Raw genomic sequence first — 17,903 nt, 5'->3', positions numbered from 1 at the left:
AACGTTAAAATCCAATGTAAACTGATTTAATGAACGCTTCCATTGCTGCCAGAGGGATTATGCCTTCCAAAGCCAAGGGAGGGTAGTTCCGGATTTTGATGTCCCAAACGAATTCCCCAGGCACAAGCATTCCACAAACAATGATATATATTCTACTGCGTCAGTGGAGGAGCACATTAGACTAACGGTTTTCGACAGTGACCGATGCGAAGCAGAACTGGTAAGTACCGTTTTCCAGCCGCGCCAATTTTACCTTTTGCCTTTAATGGTTCTATTTTTTTCACAATTCATTCAGACGCGAGGGCTGACTGTGAACGTTTCCACGAGCTTACCTTCGACATGTAAGCATATGTGGAAAAGCTACAGCTAGTAAACCAAATGCAAAATTCTAATTATATAGCGGTAGTTCAAAAAGTAAGACCAAAGCGTAAAATCTGCTCACATTCAAGGTGGTGAACACCAGGCTGAATTTAAACCTAAATATACGCGCGATTTAAGAAAAATGTTTACGAAAGCGATTCTAACTGTGTGGTCCGTGGTCCGGCTTTCCCTTTTTTCAATCGCTAGGGTTTGCTTGTGGCCCACTCTCTGGAAAAAAAGTAGGAGAGAGTCGGTTAAAAAAAAAATATAACGCATCATAAAGTTCTGAGCCAGTTTAAGCGGGAATGGTTTGCTAGGTGACCATAAATAATAATAATCATGTGCCCATTGCGCTCTTATTCTTTGAGTTCTTGGTCACACATTACCTGAATTATGCGTGGACATAACCTATAGTTACTGAAATAATCAAGTGTTGAAGAGGGAGTTATTCTGGAAACAATTAAAAAGCAATATCGGGGGAAAAGAGACAACTGCGCATGTTACATAACCGTGAATGTTTGGTTCTAACTTTAAATTGGTTCGTTTTTTTATCCAAAACTACGCTAATTTGTTTTAATACTGCAAAATGCTTTATTAGCCAATAGAGTGTATAAAATAGTTTCCATTGAGTTCTCTGATTATTTCACAGGAAGGCTACCGCTGACCTTCTCCGAAACGTTTGGTTAAACATATAATTATATTAGTGGCACCACAAATTGCCAACCAAATGTAGGCAACCACTGAAGTAGTAGCTACTAATCTTGAATTGCCTCAGTTGAAATATACAGCTCTGTAGTAGATAGTATAAAAAAAATAAGTCTAAGTATGGAAAAGAGCGTCTGCTAAATGTCGAAATGTAATCTAAACTAGGCAATGGGTACGCAAAGATTTAACTGTGAACTGGTTGTATTTTTTCATTGGTAGATATTAATCTGTTTCTCTCTCAGGGAGAAGAGGAAAAGCAGTCGCCCGGAGCTCCTGAACACCTTGCAATGGGAGATCGCGCCACATGGATCACTAACGACTCCATCATTAGACCAGTGGGATTTTACATAGTCGGATTTACGTATTTGAAGTATGCTTATTTATATGTAATATTCCTTGTAGCTGTATATATTGTAACAGTTTTGTCCAACTCCATTATCATTTCCATTATATTTATAGATTATCGCCTGCACACTCCGAAGTACATTGCGGTGGCTAATCTGGCGATTGTCGATTTGGTGCTGAGTACAAGTATTATTCCTAGTATGATCAAGATATTTCTTGCGAAAGAGAACTTTATGTCTTACACCGTATGCTTGACACAGATGTTTTTCTATTACTGCTTTTTCTCATTAGAGTCATGTTCCCTCAGTGTACTTGCCTATGACAGGTTAATTGCGATTTGTTTCCCACTGAGACAGAGCTCTATCAACACAAACACCGTCATGACCACTATTTTAGTCACGGTTTGGTCATTTTGCATAAGTGTTACTCTGTTCTCAGTCACAATCCAGACCAGACTGTCTTTCTGTAATTCAGTTATTGTGAAGAGCTACTTTTGTGACTACACCCCCGTGTACAAACTTTCTTGCAATGATCACAGATTGCAGTGGGCCACTGCCTCTTCTCTGAGTATAATTATTGTGTTTGGGCCCTTTAGTTTAGTCGTTGTGTCATACGCCTGTATTTTGACAGCCGTATTTAGAATGAAAAGCGTGGAGAGCCGGTACAAAGCACTCGCAACCTGCACAGAACATCTCATTCTAGTGGCAGTTTTCTATGTGCCGATCGTAACAGTGTTTACCATTGAGCTTTTCTTTTCAGTCTTCCTAATCGATACGGATGTCGCTACGTTGACCTTGTCGTTAGCCTCATGCATCCCGCCCTGTATGAACCCCATTGTGTACTCCCTGTCAACTAAAGAAATCAAGAACAAAATACTGGCTACGCTACAGAAAGTTAAGGTACCATCATGGGCAGGGCAGACATAGACCCAAAGGTTTTAGAAAATGTCAATTTTTTAAAGCATTGGTGTTTCGCCTTAATGTTACATGTCTGTGAGGTCCAACAGGATGTAGTTCAATTGTAATTGTTGGAAAGAGTAGACCTCTCCCTCGAGTCCATTTGTCATTTCCCCTTTAGTGATAGGATTGATAGGATGTTAATTGCTTAATTGTATTATGCAGTACACCTGTATGGAAGCACCTGTGTTCATTATATTTCTCCATTCAATTATTCAGGTTTTGCGCCCCCTAAACCCCCAATAAATAAATAGAAATCTTGTCTATTCAACTCACAAGTGGGGGCTAAGTGTGTGTGCGTGTGTTCAGATTTAGATTCAGACACAGGTCTGGTTGCAATCAAGCCTGGCTGACTGTGCAATCAGCTGAATATAATTTTTAATTAAATTTGGTTACTCGGTTGATAGAGTAACTGAGGGAGCAACTACCTTCTCACATGGATGATATGGGTGTTTGATAATTTTTTTAAATTAAATAAATGGAATAATAATCGTAACCCCTTCATGCAACGCCCTGGTCTTGAGAGTGATCAACTCAGATATTCAGTACTCTTGCAAGCAATCCATGAATGGGAACAACAAAATGTTCTAGCTTTATTTGTAGACAACACACAAGAAAATATGAAGTCTCTAAGTGCCACTGCTGTCCTGTGGTTTGTCCATTTAACAAGCACCCCTCCTTGTAATCTCATCTGAAACTACTTAAACTTACTTGTTTAATCTGTAAAATAAATAAATAAATAAACATGGGCTATGACACATTTTTCTGAAAACTTCTGAATCGTTCGATGTGTTTTAACACAGCAGAAAAATTCTACCGAGGGTCAGGCCTTGAACTTCGCTTCGTTACACCCGAATAGCATCCCAAAGTAAACGTTATTCTGCCAGCTCATTACCTCTCTTTACAATTTCATTAACTTTATAAACCACAATCAATGGAACAATTAAGAGTTCGTGGTTTATAGCTATGCTCCTACCGCAGTCCACAGCGTTTTAATTTTACTTGGATAAATTAATGAAAAAGAGAAGCGGATATAGCACAGTGTGTTGCTTTACATCCGCGTTCATGTGAAGGGTAGTGGAAATCTGCAGAAGAATCGATGAACTGCACACCGCCTCATTTTAACTGACGTCACAGATAAATTCTCATGTACGCGCATTCCGCACACACCAGGAGATATATTCAGCAGCACGAGTACAGAAGCACATTCAAGGGCTTCGACAGTCACCGATGCAGGGAAGTGGTGAGTACCGATTTCCTGCTGCGCCAATTCTACCCTGCACCTTTAATCGATCGTTCTGTCGCAATTCTTTCGGACGCCGGATCTGATTGTGAATGTTTCCACGCTCGTACCTTCGACACGTATGTGGAATAGGTAACGGATGTACACCAAATACAATATTCAAACAGTATATTGGCAATAGAAATTTGAAGAGAAATGCCACAAACACGATCGCATTCAAGGTGGTCAACACCAGCTGGAAACAAGATTAAATATATGCATGATTTACATGTTGTGTGGTCCGGTTTTCACGGTTTCAGTGGCGATAGATTTGCTTGCTGTTTATCTCAAGTGGAAGCTTTCTGGAAAACGATATGAAAAAGGAAACAAATTAAAAAAATTAAGAAAAACGACCGAAGGCTTACTCATTGTGCCCTCGCATTTCCATTCCCGCTCTTGGTCACATATTAACTGCATTATGCCTGGAAATAGCGCGCTGAAAGAATTGTGTGTCTGTCGAAGGCGCTGTCATTATGGAAACTATTCAAGAGAGCTGTCGGTTGAGGAAGAGACGGCTCAACCAAATTCGCATGCGTGGCATCCCCTCTGTCGTTTTGTTCTTTTTAAGTGGTTCGTTCGTCGTCAAAACGGTATGTGTTAGTTTAAATACTGTATAAATGTTGTTTGTCATTAGACTGTACAAAATATTTTACACTGAAAGTCCTATGATTATATGTCCGCAATGTTACTTCTCACCTTTTTTATGTAGGTTATTAAAAATAGAGACTTCTAATTAGTTTTGCACAACCTAAATGGCTAACAATAAGCAGATTAAATGGCCAGCTCCAACTCCAAGACCAATGACAATGTTTAGTAAGAATGGACACAAAAAATAATAATAGGTGATTCATGACGGTGGTGTTTGAAGCGAATGGAATTTATCGTTTATGTGAGCGCTTCATTGTCATGCGTAAATTCCGATATTACCCAAGAAGAAACCTAAATGCACGCTGCTCAGAAATATCAGTGAAGTTTGGAGAGGAAAAAATAATTGGGAAGTCAGTTTCAAGTAAAATAATTTCTCCAGCACATGGGTTTGTCTGAATGTACTGGTACAATTTAGCTAAACAGTTCAACAGCCACAATGCAGTTATGAGTTATATGAGCAAACAAATACCCTACATTTGAATATTTTATTAAATATGCGTTAAGAATTCGGAAGAATAACAGAAAAGTTACAACGTGCATTAGCCCCCCAAGCTCTGAATGGTATACTGTAGTCCAAATAAAACGAATCAACAGGTACTGAACATTATAGGTTCAAAGTCTTAATTGTCACGTGGCTGTATATTTCACTGATTACCATGAATCTGTTTCTCTCTCAGGGCCCAAAGGAAAAGAAGTCACGCGGAGGTCCGGAAGGTCGCACACGCGCAATGGGAATTCTCGCCACTTCGATCACAAATGACTCCATCATTAGACCAGTGGGATTTTACGTTATCGGATTTACGGCTTTAAAGTTTGCCGATTTATATATAGCTTTCCTCTGTTTCGTTTATATTGTAACGATTTTGTTCAACTCTTTTATAATTTCCATTATATGGATGGATCATCGCCTACACACTCCAAAGTACATCGCGGTTGCTAATTTAGGGGTTGTTGACTTGATGTGTAGTACATCCTTTATTCCTAATGCGATCAAGACTGTTGTCACGAAAGATACCTTTATGACCTACAATGCATGTTTGACACAGAATTTTTTTTATTACAGTTCTGTATTACTAGAGTCATTCTCCCTCGGTGTACTTGCCTACGACCGGTTAATTGCGATATGCTTCCCACTGAGGCAGAGTTCCATCAACACTCCCACAAGCATGATCATAATTCTAGCGATTATTTGGTCGTTTTGTGCCAGCGTCATGCTGTTCCTGGTGTTGATTTTGACAAAATTGTCTTTTTGTGATTCTCTCGTTGTGTACAACTATGACTGTGAGTACGGAGCCCTGATCAATATATCGTGTAATGATAACACCCTGCAGTGGACCGTCGCTTCTATTGCCAGCATATTTTGTTTTTTTGGGCCACTCAGTTTAATCATCGTGTCATACGCCTGGATTTTGAGAGTCGTTTTTAGAATGAAAAATGTGGAGAGCAGGTACAAAGCACTTGCAACGTGCACAGAACATCTCATCGTAGTGGCGGTTTTCTACGTGCCGACCTTAACGCTGTACATCATTGAACTTTTCATATTCCTCGTCGATCCAAATATGAAAATGGTGAACTTGTCCTTAGCCTCATGCCTCCCGTCCTGTCTGAACCCCATTGTGTATTCCCTGGCAACCAAAGAAATCAGGAATAGAATATTGGCTATGCTCCAGAAAGCCAAAGTAGCAGCGTGGACAGGGCAGGCGTAGAGCCAAAGCTTGCAGTAAATGCACATTTTTCAAATGAAAAATATCAATTCATTTTTAGTCATTTTCTCCCTTAGTCTCTTGTGTGCTTGTGTAATATTTTACAATTGCATCGTCAGTGAGACATTTTTCTCAACTGACCAACCTGGTAAAATAAAAGCAATTCCATTTCATTTCTTTGAGAACAGCCAAAGATATGGAGGTGGGGGGGGGGGGGGGGGGGGGGGGTTGCTTACTTTGGAGTTAAGAGAGATAATTTTTATTCTTTTAGACCACAAACACTGATATGCCTCTTAAATATCTGAAACTGTACAGCAGGTCATGAGAATTAGCTGTAAAAACCTGAAATATCATCTGTTGCACACAAAAAAAATAAATAAATAATGGGTTAGGGAATAATACTCAATCGAGTGAAAAATCTAAAAGAATTAAAAAAATTAATAAACAGAATAAAATACGAAGTCCACAAACATATGTGCAATATTAAGTCGACAATATTCATGTACTGTACTGTAACTTGCCTGTAATGTTTGTTGATATACACATAACATTTGAGATTGTGTTGTAAAGTATTTCATAAAGTTACATATTTCTTTGTTCCTGGCATGTGCCCTTCTATTGTTGTAGAAGAGTAGATTTTGTTTGTGTGTGTGTGTGTGTGTGTGTGTCTGTGTGTACGCACATGCACACCTATTCCTCTCCCAACCCAGGTGGGGCCCCACATTGGTGCATGTGGAGGGGTAGCCCTTTTTTATTTTTTGCCCCTGCCCCATAGTGTATACACACGCTGCTGAATGCCTGAATGCAGTGGAGGGTTAAGAAATTCTTTTTCGGATTTGTTTTAGTAATTTCACTGATTAGGCCAACGGTTATTTCTCAACGGAGCCTTTTTTTCCATTTATTTTTTGGTTTTGATTTTGAGAAGCCAGTCCCTCTCCTTTGCGTACCTGGAGGAGCCTCGACAGACAGATGGACCCAGGTTACCTGAGTGGCACCGGAATTTTGTAAAATGTGCTCTTTGAATATTTGGTAATGTTGAGCCTGTCAGGCTTGTGTTAGGATTTGATTAACCTTATCCGTTGTTAGCTAACAGGTACAGGTATTTAGGATGAAAATACAGAATGGGAGCAATTAAGGATTAAAGTTGCATCAAAAAAAAAAAAAAAAAAAAAGTCACAACCAACCCTGCTTTCCGCTACGGTTGGCTAGCAAGCAGAACACATTACTGTCATAATTTAGACCTACCTGCCCAGCAGAAACAATGCAAGCTCCACATCTATCTTCAGCTTCGCCTGCTCCCGATGCTGTGCCTCCTTCTGAATTGTGCTCCACTGTTTATTGTAGTTCAGTCCGACAACACTGCCACTCCCTGTTCGCAAAAGCCAGCCAACATGATTACATTACATTACCGGCATTTAGCAGACGCTCTTATCCAGAGCAACTTACACAACATTTTGCATAGCATTTCACATTGTATCCATTTATACAGCTGGATATATACCGAAGCAATACAGGTTAAGTACCTTGCTCAAGGGTTCAACAGCAGTGTGCTACCCAGGAATCAAACCTATGACCTTTTGGTTACAAGCCCAGTTCCTTACCAACTATGCTACACTGCTACACTGTTCACACAACCCAGCCGAAATGGTAACAGAGTGACCACGACAGACCCCAAAAACCATCCGAGGCAAAAGATCCTGACCGGCTGTGCGATTTATCGGATGCTTAGCCGTGAATATGCTGCTGTTAGCAATGTTGGGCCGTTAGATTAAGTGATTACCCCAGCAATCCACCAGATAGGCTACACATCACCTATAAAGTGGCATTCGCTTGCCATAAGAAATCACCCCAGCAATCCACCAGATATGCAATATGGAGCAGCAAGGCGACGTACATGCAGCAAGCTTTACAATATGCCACATATGCATGCAGGGTCATGCATTACAATAGGCCACATGCATGCAGGGTCATGCATTACAATAGGCCACATATGCATGGAGGGTCATGCATTACAATAGGCCACATATGCATGGAGGGTCATGTATTACAATAGGCCACATGAGCCTTCAGCATGCAGGACTTTGCTTTGTTAATTTGAACAGAGAATTAGACTGCATGTCGGAAGCAGGGAAAGCTTCTCGATTGGTCAAAGGTTCGAAACCATTTGCACTTATGCAGTCCTTCAAATTGGGTAACAATTAGCGAGCAAACTATCTAACGACAAGATGCTCCTATGAGGATGAAAAAAAAAAAAACTATCATCAAGAAAGTGGCCACATTAACTAACCACTTAATTGAGGAAAAGTGGAAAAGACCCTCTCTTTCCCTTAATGATAACAAGATTCATATCATGAGCTAATCAATCTTACCTTTCTTATGATAGGGATTTAAAATTCTAGAGCACTGTGAGTTTAATGAATGTCAGATCTTTCATATTTAAAAAGGAGGGGAGTACTATTTTTGGCAGCTTAAGAATGGCACCCTCCCCCTCCTCCACTAAACCTTCTTCTGTCTCTATGGGTTACAAATGGTTGTAACCATTAAAAGGTATTATATTTCCTAATTAGTTTCCTTTTAAGCTGCATATGGGAATTGGACTCGCTCCATCTCGAGACTGAACAGATCTACACAACGCCATCTTGATGGCCAATGAGGGTGAAGATGCGCTTTGCGCCTGAATTTCCCTCAAATATACCCTCAAATAGCCTATTTGTCACGGAAATGTCACAACTACCATATTTTTGTATTGCTGATTGCCAAACTTGTAAGCAATAAATAGACCACAGGCTAGATAAACTACAAAAAGCATACATGACCTGCTTCGGAATAATATGAATTTACCTTAAAATGCATAATCACTTGAATACGAGCCAGCAAGGTTCATGGTAAAAACAATGGTTAAAAACGGTGACCTCATCAATGCCTCTTATACGTGGCAATGGAATTGTACATTCAGCGAGCGAGGGCAGCGGCGGGGTTTAATTAACGTCCCAGAAGAATTCCCAAGTACACGCATTCTACACGAGCACACCAGGAGATATAGTCTGCAGCATGAGTAGAGAAGCACATCAGACGAGCGGGTTTCGACAGTCACCGATGCTGAGGAGAAATGCCAAGAAGTATGTCCCTGCTGCGCTAATTCTACCCCGCGTATTTAATCGCTCATCTTTTTTTTCGCAATTCTTTCAGTCGCCGGTGCTGACTGTGAATGTTTCGAGGGAAATATTTCTGAAAAAATAAAATAAAAAAAACAACTTTTTTTGGACGAGGTAAGCAAAAAAAAAACCTGTTCTGGATACAAGGCATTCTTTTCATTTACAATAAATCTAATCATACATCATCTTAAGCAGCCATCAGTCCTTGAAAAGTTAGTATGGTTTAGTTAATATTAGTCAATGTTAACGGGAATTAAAAATGCTTTAAAAATGCTTGGTGACCAAAAAAACACGATGTCCCTGTCTGTATAAATGTAACAGCTGCCACAATCGCGCCGCGACTGATTTGCTACTACAAACAACTTGATTTTTTGCAGTTATATGTCTACAGAATACCATCTAAAGCAGCGGTCTCCAATCCTGGTCCTGGAGAGCTATAGGGTTTGCTGGTTTTTGTTTTCACCTTAAAATCAGCACCCAACTGAGACACCAGGTGAGTTGAGTTAACTGTGAAATCAAAGCAGCAGACCATGTAGCTCTCCAGGACCAGGGTTGGAGACCACTGATCTAAAGAGAAAACGAGAGGGTTGGTACCCAGGGAGGTCATGGAGAGTGCTTGAGATTTGGAGATTACAGACACTAGATGGTGTCGAAAACCATCTACATGTAGTGTCCTTTTTGGGAGATCTTGGTAATTAAAACAGTGTTTAATATTTTTTAAATAAATTGTACTCAACAACATGTTTGCAATTTTATGTTAGTTCAGTTCCAATGTTAAATTTGTTCCGCTCATTTGCTTGCTGCGTTGACACAGCATAATCTTCTGGATGCTCCAAGTCATTAATGGAAAAAAAACAGCCAACTGGTCGCAGACATTTATAATAAGCACCGGCCAGGCTGGTATGTGTAGTAGGCTATTTGCTTTGTAAAAGCTAAAGTTGGTGTTAAGTAACAAACAAAAGTAGCTTATCCTCATAAATTTAGACGTTACCACAGCTCGCTTCATGGTAAGTTACGGAGGTGTTTGTGCGTCAGAGTTTGCGCACAGTCTATTTTCATAAAGCCCCGTACTTCATAATCTGGATGTGGGTGGTCTCACGTTACCATAGGGAATGTGCTTCCTTGATAAACATTGGTATGGGCAGGAAAAACCTCACACGCGCATTATAGGGCGTTTTTATTGACTATCATTTCCACCACAGTTGAAAGTGTGCAACTCTTTTACAATTATAATAATTATAATTATATATTTACTTGCCTTGGATTCTTTTTCATGATTAAAAAAAAAAGTGTGCCGTCGTATAAAAAAGGTTGGGAAACACTGGCTTACGCACCGGCTTTTCTTTGTGTTCTTGGTCACACATAAAATTCATTACCCCTGGATATAGTCTAGGTAATGAAATAATGTGTCTGTTGAAGAGGCGGTTATTCTGGAAACAATTCAAAAGCGATTTCGTTTTCATTGTGTACATTCATCTATTTCTCTCTCAGGGTCCAGGAGGAAAGCAGTCACGCGGAGGTCCTGAACGGCGCACACGCGCAATGGGAATTCTTGCCACTTCAATTACAAACGACTCTACCATCAGACCAGCAGGATTTTATATTATCGGATTTAACTATTTTAGGTTTACTGATTTATATTTAATTTTCCTCGCCGTCGTTTATATTGTAACGGTTTTGTCCAACGCATTTATCCTTTCAATAATATGGATAGACAATCGCCTACACACTCCAAAATATATTGCTGTGGGTAATTTGGCGATCATCGACTTGCTGTTCAGTACAACCCTTGTTCCTAGTATGATCAAGGTGTTTCTCGCGAAAGATAACTTTACTTCCTACAACGCATGCTTGACACAGACGTTTTTTTATTACTGCTTTTTCTCATTAGAGTCGTTTTCCCTCAGTGTACTTGCCTATGACAGGTTAATTGCGATTTGTTTCCCACTGAGACAAAGCTCTATCAACACAATCACCGTCATGATCAGTATTTTAGTGATTGTTTGGTCATTTTGTGTAAGTGTTGTTCTGTTTTCGGTCATGATCCTAACCAGGCTATCTTTCTGTAATTCGGTCATTATTTACAGCTACTTTTGTGACTACGCGCCCGTGTTCAGACTGTCGTGCAATGATAACAGATTGCAGTGGGCCACCGCCTCTTCTCTGAGTTTAATGGTTCTGTTTGGGTCTCTTGGTTTAATAATTATGTCTTACGCTTGTATTTTGACAGCCGTGTTCAGAATGAAAAGCGTGGAAAGCAGGTACAAGGCACTTGCAACCTGCACAGAACATCTCGTTCTAGTGGCGATTTTCTATGTGCCGATCATGACGGTGTTCATCATTGAACTTTTCAAACTAGATATGGACGTCACTGTGGTGATCATGTCGTTGGCCTCGTGCATCCCGCCCTGTCTGAACCCCATTGTGTATTCCCTTTCCACCAAAGAAATCAAGAACAGAATACTGGCTATGCTCCAGAAAGCCAAGGTAGCAGCATGGACAGGGCAGGCGTAAACCCAAAGATTGCACGAAATTTATGTTTTCAAATAAATAACGCGGGTTGATTCACCTTCTGGGATATTTAAGTTATAGTTTTTGCATCTGCTTTTAGCCCAGACGGTTTAATATGCAATGAAGGTTATTGCAGATGTTTGACAGTTTCTGGTGGTCTGCCTAATCTGTTTATATGTGCAGCTGTTGGAAACCTCTCTCTGGACAAACTGTTTTGGAGTTACTAAAGGTTGTTTTTGACCACAAACCCCCAAATGTATTTAAACCAGCCAATCCATATGAAAAATACAGTAGAGGTCTTTTATTGTCAACATAGTAAGTTTTCATACCTTCCTTATATAGTTATAGTAATAATATGTGTTTTCTATATTTTGTTCACAGGAAGTTATGCTGCATTTGACACGTGTTTTCTTTTATGATTATAACCATTTCTTTGTGAAAAACAAACATGAATTTTATAGGTGATAACTGAGCATAGATGACCATTGTATTTAGTACTGTATATGCATTACAATGAAACTATACATTACAGCAAATGGATTTAGAACCCATCTCAATTAGTTCTCTTTTACTTTTTATTATTATTTATTTTATTTTTTTACAGTAGATTAATGTATTATTCTGAACAAGGCCATACAGTATATGATTTTTCTACTCGGTCTACAGTATCCTAATATTATCATAAGATAAATTTTATATAGCATAAGTGTGCTATAAATATGAAACTTGAATGTGTGCTATGCAATTCTTGCATGTTTTTTTTTTTCATTATCCTTATATTGGGTGCCTAAATTCACTGGATTTCTCACAGATCAAATCATACAGCTACAAAATTATGTTTCAGGAATAATGTTTCAAAATAATGTTTCTAATTATATCAGTTTCTAATGACAGGAAACGTAGCGCAGGTTGGGGTCCATATCCACTTTTTTTTAAAGTGTGACATGACATGGAATGTCCCTGAATATTCAGGAATAATGAACAAGTAATGAATTACTGATGTACTCATGTATTTTGTTACGTATGGATACACGAATAAATATCCTTATTGATTGCCTGTTGTTCATAATGCTTGAGTAACTGATGATTTTTTGCTTGATTGTGAACATTTTTCTTATATTCCTAATTTGTATTACTTTTTTCACGTGTATGTAGACCATATATCTAATATCTTTCCAAACAATATTTGATCTCCATTGCAGAACGAATGCCACGAGTGTGTTCAGCTGTTATATCTGCAAAAGGTGGCTACTTTGAAGAGTAAAAAAATTAGCATAAATTGTGTTAAACAGAATAATTCCATGATTTCTTTTCATATCCAATTGTTTATTTGTTCTATGCTTTAATTTCAGAGTACATTGAGACAACTGCGTGGATTTCAATAAAAATTGAAAAAAAATGGAGGTGTTCTAAAGATTTTGACCGGTAGTGTATGTTAAATATGCACAGCAAAGTAAATATGTTTCATTGATACGGATGAGACTCAAATGAAAAATTGGTCATTAAGTATTTTTTTTTAGTAGAACAGATATAAGACATGAATGAAATATACATCTTATCTATAATTATTCAAATATGCGCCCCTGAATTACATATACGTTATATATTTAGGAAGTCATTCTCCATTTATTTATGACCACATTGAATATTTAACTAAATTATAAAAATCAGTAGGTTCTCCATTTGATTTATAAATAAAATCAGAAAAATCTGTGATGAATTTAAGTTATATTTATCCCTTGCATAGATGAAAGGATAACTATTTCTATATCTGTGTTTCTTAATGAATCTATAACAATCTACTAATCATTTGTCTTAAATCTAGATCAGAGATTATTTTACAATATTTTAAAAATAAGCATTTTGTAAACCCTATTATTTATTTATTTTCAAGGTTATGCTTGTAATTGGAGATATTAAGCCAAAAGAAAGGCGGTGATCGCGCATAGCACAGTACGTAGCTTGACGTCCGCGTTCACGTGAAGGGGGGTTTAAATCTGCAGGTGACTTGGGGGGGGGGGGGGGAAAGAAAAAAAAAAAAAAAAACACACAACGCCTGACTTCAATCGGTGTCCCAGAAGAATTTCCACACGCGCACATTGCACACACACCCGACGAGATATATTCTGCAGCACGAGTACAGAAGCACATTAGACTTGGGGGTTTCGACAGTCACAGATGCTGAGGAGAACTGGTGAGTACCGTTTCCTAGCTACACTAATTCTACTCCGTGCCTTTAATCGCAATTCTTTCAGGCGCCAAGGCTGACTGTGAACGTTTCCACTTTGGTTCCATACGTTTGACACCTGTGTAAAAAAAAAAACGCAACTTGTACACCAAATACAATTTTCAAACAGTATATTGGTAATATAAAACGTAAGAGCAACGCGTAAAACGTGTTCACATTCCATGTGGTTAAACACCGGCTGAATTTAAGTCTAAATGTACGCGTGATTTAAGTCATACGTTCGAAAAAGTTACTGTAATGTTGTGAGGGTCCGTGGTCCGGTTTTAGGCTCTGTTTGCTTGCCGTTTACCTAAAGAGGAAGATTCTGGAAAACGGACAGATATGGTAAAGCTAACATTTGGTTATTTTTGGGGGTGGTGAAAAAGAAAGGCGGTGGTAAAACAGGAAAAAATCAATCGACACAATACGCATCGTGTGCTTTTTCTGTCTGTTTTGGTCACTTATTAATTGCATTATGCCCGGATATAGCCTGCCGAAAGAACCTTGTGTCGATTAAAGGCGTTGTCATTTTGTAAACAATTCAAGAGCGTTATCGATAAAGGACGAGACCGCGTGCCCAATTGCGCACGCATGGCATGACATCAGCTACACCATTTGGTTCTCTTTTTAAATGGGTCGTTCTTCTTTAAAACTATTTGTGTTTTTTTATTTATTTATTTATCGTAGGCCTGAGTTTTGGATTTGTCGTTAGACTGGGTAAATATTTTACACAGAAGTACTTTTTGACCTTTTCCCTGTAAGATAGAGCAATTTTTCTCCAATTAACCTAACCTTTAGAATGTGGAAGGACTGAGGGAGGAAACCCGAGTACCCGGAGGAAACACACGCGGACACGGGAAGAACATGCAAACTCGACACAGAAAGGTCCTCAGCTAGGATTCGAACCAACAACCCTCTTGCTGTGAGGCAACAGTGCTACCACGCCCACTACTTAGAGTGCCTGTTTGCATTAATCACTGGCACTGCCACCTAATCGTGTTTTAATATTGTCATTGTATGATAAATACTGTTATTTTTATTGCTAATATTCTCCTGTATTCTGTGTGCTTTAGTCATTGATGTCTCTTATTATAGACTAAAATTAGAGATAAAGAGGGAGCCTTTTATACAGCTTAACAGTCACATTAAACAAACAGCCGAATTTGAATTTTAAATAAAACATGCGTTTAAACGTTCATTAGAACGACACATAAAAGTTGCAATATCTATTCGCGTCCCAGACTCTTAAGATATATAACTACTATAGGCCTAGTCCAAATTACACTGATCAACTGGTATGGAACATTAGCCTCGTGGTTTTATGTTTTCATTGATGGCCATTAATCTGTTTTTCTCACAGGGCCCAGAGGAAAAAGCAGTCACGTGGAGGTCCTGAATGCCGCACATGCGCAATGGGAATTCTCGCCACTTCGATCACAAACGACTCCATCATTAGACCAGCTGGATTTTACATTATCGGATTTAGGGATTTAAAGTTTGCTGATTTGTATTTAATTTTTCTCGGCTTCATTTATATTGTAACGGTTTTGTGCAACACCTTTCTCATTTCGGTTATATGGATAGATCGTAGCCTATACACTCCAAAGTACATTGCGGTGGCCAATTTAGGGGTTGTCGACTTGATTCTCAGTACATCCTTTATTCCTAGTGCGATCAACACGTTTGTGACGAAAGATACCTTCATGACCTTCAATGCATGTTTGACACAGATGTTCTTTTTTTACGGTACTTCAGTACTCGAGTCATTTTGCCTCGGTGCACTTGCCTATGACAGATTAATTGCGATATGTTTCCCACTGAGGCATAATTCCCTTAACACTCCCACAAGCATGATCAGTATTTTAGCTGTTGGTTGGTCGTTTAGTGTAAGCGCCATTGTGTTCGTGGTCTGGACATTGACAAAACTGTCTTTTTGTGAATCACTCACTGTGTACAACTTTTTCTGTGATTACCGAGCCGTGTTCACACTAGCGTGCAATGACAAGACACTACAGTGGACCACCGCCGTTTCTCTGAGTTTTGTGATTGGGTTTGGCGCCCTTAGTTTCATCCTCCTATCATACGTGTTTATTTTGGCAGCCGTGTTTAGAATGAAAAGTGTGGAGAGCAAGTACAAGGCACTCGCAACTTGCACAGAACATCTCGTCCTTGTTGCTGTTTTCTATGTGCCGATCATAACGCTGTACTTCATTGAACTTTTCATATTCCTCGTCGATCCAAGCATCAAAATGGTGAACTTGTCGTTAGCCTCGTGCATCCCGACCTGTCTGAACCCCATTGTGTATTCCCTGGCAACCAAAGAAATCAGGAACAGAATATTGGCTATACTCCAGAAAGTCAAGGTAGCAGTGTGGGCAGGGTAGGTGAGCAGCAAGAGGTTGCAGTAAATTAACATTTTTTTTAAATTGTATTTTACATTTAAAATCTATAAAACATATTTATTTACATTATCTGACAATATGACAGAGGTGGAAGGATACCAGAAATATTTTTTTGTTCTCAGCAGGACATTATTTTTCAGTTAGGTGCAGGCAAATGAGAACATTCCAAAAAAGAAAGACTCTTTGAATTCCCTTTCCTCCCTGCCAAAATTTCACTCTCAAGAAAAAAAAATTAAAGAAAAATGTTTTGGTCACAAGACACTTTGCACTTTTTAAAAACATTTTACCTGTTTCCAATATTAGGAAGAGACATGTCCCCCCTGACCCCCTTGTGTCAACCCCCCCCCCCCCCCCCCCCCCTTTTCGTGTTTTGTGGCCAGCTTTTGTAAAACTGTAAGATAACCATGCCGCCATTGTCAGCAAAACCTTGTTCTCAACTGGCCTGACTGGGTAAATAAAGGTCATTATATTTTTAGATGTGAAGCACCTCATGGATCCTTGTTTGTATTACTAACTCTCTCACACATTCACGTTAGCAGGCTATTACCACTCAGGTAGCTGAATGAAACTTCACATCAATGACACCGTGTGTGCTTGTTTAAAAAAAAAAAATTAAAAAAAACATTCAACTGACCTTACTTTTTAAAAAATCCAGCTCCAGAAGGCAAATATTCAATAAGATGTCCTATCAATTATTTTAATTTTTTTCTGAGAATATTCCTACATGACCTTGAAATGGATAGTTTACATTGTTGGGAAGTGTGTTTGTGTGTGTGTGTGTGTGTCTGTGCGCGTGTGTGTGGGAGGTACATGATTTTAGTGTCTGTTGTTGGCCCAGACCTAGGGGCCTTTGTTTATTGTAAGGAGGCCCTTGATGGTTTTCACTGCTTTCTCTACTTCACTTTCGCCCTGTGGATGGTCGGGCCAGCTGACTATATGGCTTAGGCAAAGAAGCAAAAAAAATAAAAAATAAAAAAATAAAAAAACCCGAAAACGCCACGCATTAAATTCATTCATATCCCTGGAACTTCCTGTTTTCCAAATATTGATTTTAACTCATTTAAGTTCCTCTGAGACAAAACCCTGGTCTTCTTGCACCTTTAAGGTTATCCTGACAATCCCCAAATTATTTTCTTTGCAAAATATTTTTTAAAAATACTTACTGAAACAAATATTTAAATAATTGGCTTAAAAATGTTTACATATTTTTTTCATGTTTGAAAAAGATCTCGGATCTAATTATAAGACACATGGTTAGTAGATTATTATATATTAAACAGATTTAGCATGGAAGCTAAATATTTGATAACGTCACTTATTTTTGTCAGTTGTTAAAATATAATTTGACAGTTTAACTGTAAATGTGCCAGCATTAGCCAACCAGCTAGTTTTCAACTGCAGTCTCGGGGCAAGATGGAAAAAGCCATGAAAAACAGGTTAAAAGTCTTCAGACTTACGATGCTTTCGACGTGTTTTAACACTGCAGAGTAATTCTGTAGAGTGTCAGACCTCGCACTTAACTTTTGACACTGGACACCTGTGAATGATATCGCAATGAAAACGTAACTCTGCCTTATGATTTACCTCTCTTCACAGTGAAAACGACAGT

General features: G+C 38.9%; 4 protein-coding genes across 7 annotated transcripts; all 4 read left to right on the top strand.

Moving 5' to 3' along the window:
• Nucleotides 1–191: 191 nt before the first annotated feature.
• On the top strand, nt 192–3,104 carry LOC118235322 (olfactory receptor 13-like). The gene is made up of 2 exons (XM_035432537.1): nt 192–220; nt 1,308–3,104. Exon 2 carries the CDS (start codon nt 1,353–1,355, stop codon nt 2,334–2,336), a length of 984 nt encoding a protein of 327 aa, XP_035288428.1. The 5' UTR covers nt 192–220; nt 1,308–1,352; the 3' UTR covers nt 2,337–3,104.
• A 42-nt stretch (nt 3,105–3,146) lies between these two features.
• On the top strand, nt 3,147–6,184 carry LOC118235304 (olfactory receptor 1D2-like). The gene is made up of 2 exons (XM_035432507.1): nt 3,147–3,609; nt 4,974–6,184. The coding sequence occupies exons 1-2, from the start codon at nt 3,514–3,516 to the stop codon at nt 6,000–6,002; spliced, it is 1,125 nt and encodes a 374-aa protein (XP_035288398.1). The 5' UTR covers nt 3,147–3,513; the 3' UTR covers nt 6,003–6,184.
• A 2,905-nt stretch (nt 6,185–9,089) lies between these two features.
• LOC118235344 (olfactory receptor 1496-like) lies at nt 9,090–12,693 on the top strand. 2 transcript variants are annotated; one of them, XM_035432568.1, is made up of 2 exons: nt 9,090–9,268; nt 10,646–12,693. In XM_035432568.1, exon 2 carries the CDS (start codon nt 10,697–10,699, stop codon nt 11,666–11,668), a length of 972 nt encoding a protein of 323 aa, XP_035288459.1. In that variant the 5' UTR covers nt 9,090–9,268; nt 10,646–10,696; the 3' UTR covers nt 11,669–12,693. The 2 variants fall into 2 exon arrangements, with proteins under 2 accessions (XP_035288459.1, XP_035288460.1); XM_035432569.1 differs by lacking the exon at nt 9,090–9,268 and adding an exon at nt 9,740–9,845.
• Nucleotides 12,694–13,825: 1,132 nt separating this feature from the next.
• Nucleotides 13,826–16,641, top strand: LOC118235301 (olfactory receptor 52I2-like). 3 transcript variants are annotated; one of them, XM_035432497.1, is made up of 3 exons: nt 13,826–13,859; nt 14,691–14,814; nt 15,253–16,641. In XM_035432497.1, the coding sequence occupies exons 1-3, from the start codon at nt 13,844–13,846 to the stop codon at nt 16,274–16,276; spliced, it is 1,164 nt and encodes a 387-aa protein (XP_035288388.1). In that variant the 5' UTR covers nt 13,826–13,843; the 3' UTR covers nt 16,277–16,641. The 3 variants fall into 3 exon arrangements, with proteins under 3 accessions (XP_035288388.1, XP_035288389.1, XP_035288390.1); XM_035432498.1 differs by lacking the exon at nt 14,691–14,814 and having other exon boundaries at nt 13,833–13,859; XM_035432499.1 differs by lacking the exon at nt 13,826–13,859 and having other exon boundaries at nt 14,752–14,777.
• Nucleotides 16,642–17,903: the final 1,262 nt, after the last annotated feature.

This window comes from Anguilla anguilla, chromosome 9 (genome assembly GCF_013347855.1).
Source record: "Anguilla anguilla isolate fAngAng1 chromosome 9, fAngAng1.pri, whole genome shotgun sequence".
In the NCBI taxonomy this organism is placed as follows: domain Eukaryota; kingdom Metazoa; phylum Chordata; class Actinopteri; order Anguilliformes; family Anguillidae; genus Anguilla; species Anguilla anguilla.
This window is presented reverse-complemented; position numbering and strand designations above follow the sequence as displayed.

Bases quoted from the DNA above. Each gene is read 5' to 3' on its own strand.
- LOC118235304 (XM_035432507.1), top strand. From the start codon at position 3,514: ATGTACGCGCATTCCGCACACACCAGGAGATATATTCAGCAGCACGAG. The intron at 3,610-4,973 runs GTGAGTACCGAT...TTTCTCTCTCAG, and splicing joins GTCACCGATGCAGGGAAGTG to GGCCCAAAGGAAAAGAAGTC.
- LOC118235344 (XM_035432568.1), top strand. From the start codon at position 10,697: ATGGGAATTCTTGCCACTTCAATTACAAACGACTCTACCATCAGACCA.
- LOC118235322 (XM_035432537.1), top strand. From the start codon at position 1,353: ATGGGAGATCGCGCCACATGGATCACTAACGACTCCATCATTAGACCA.
- LOC118235301 (XM_035432497.1), top strand. The intron at 14,815-15,252 runs GTGAGGCAACAG...TTTTTCTCACAG, and splicing joins GAACCAACAACCCTCTTGCT to GGCCCAGAGGAAAAAGCAGT.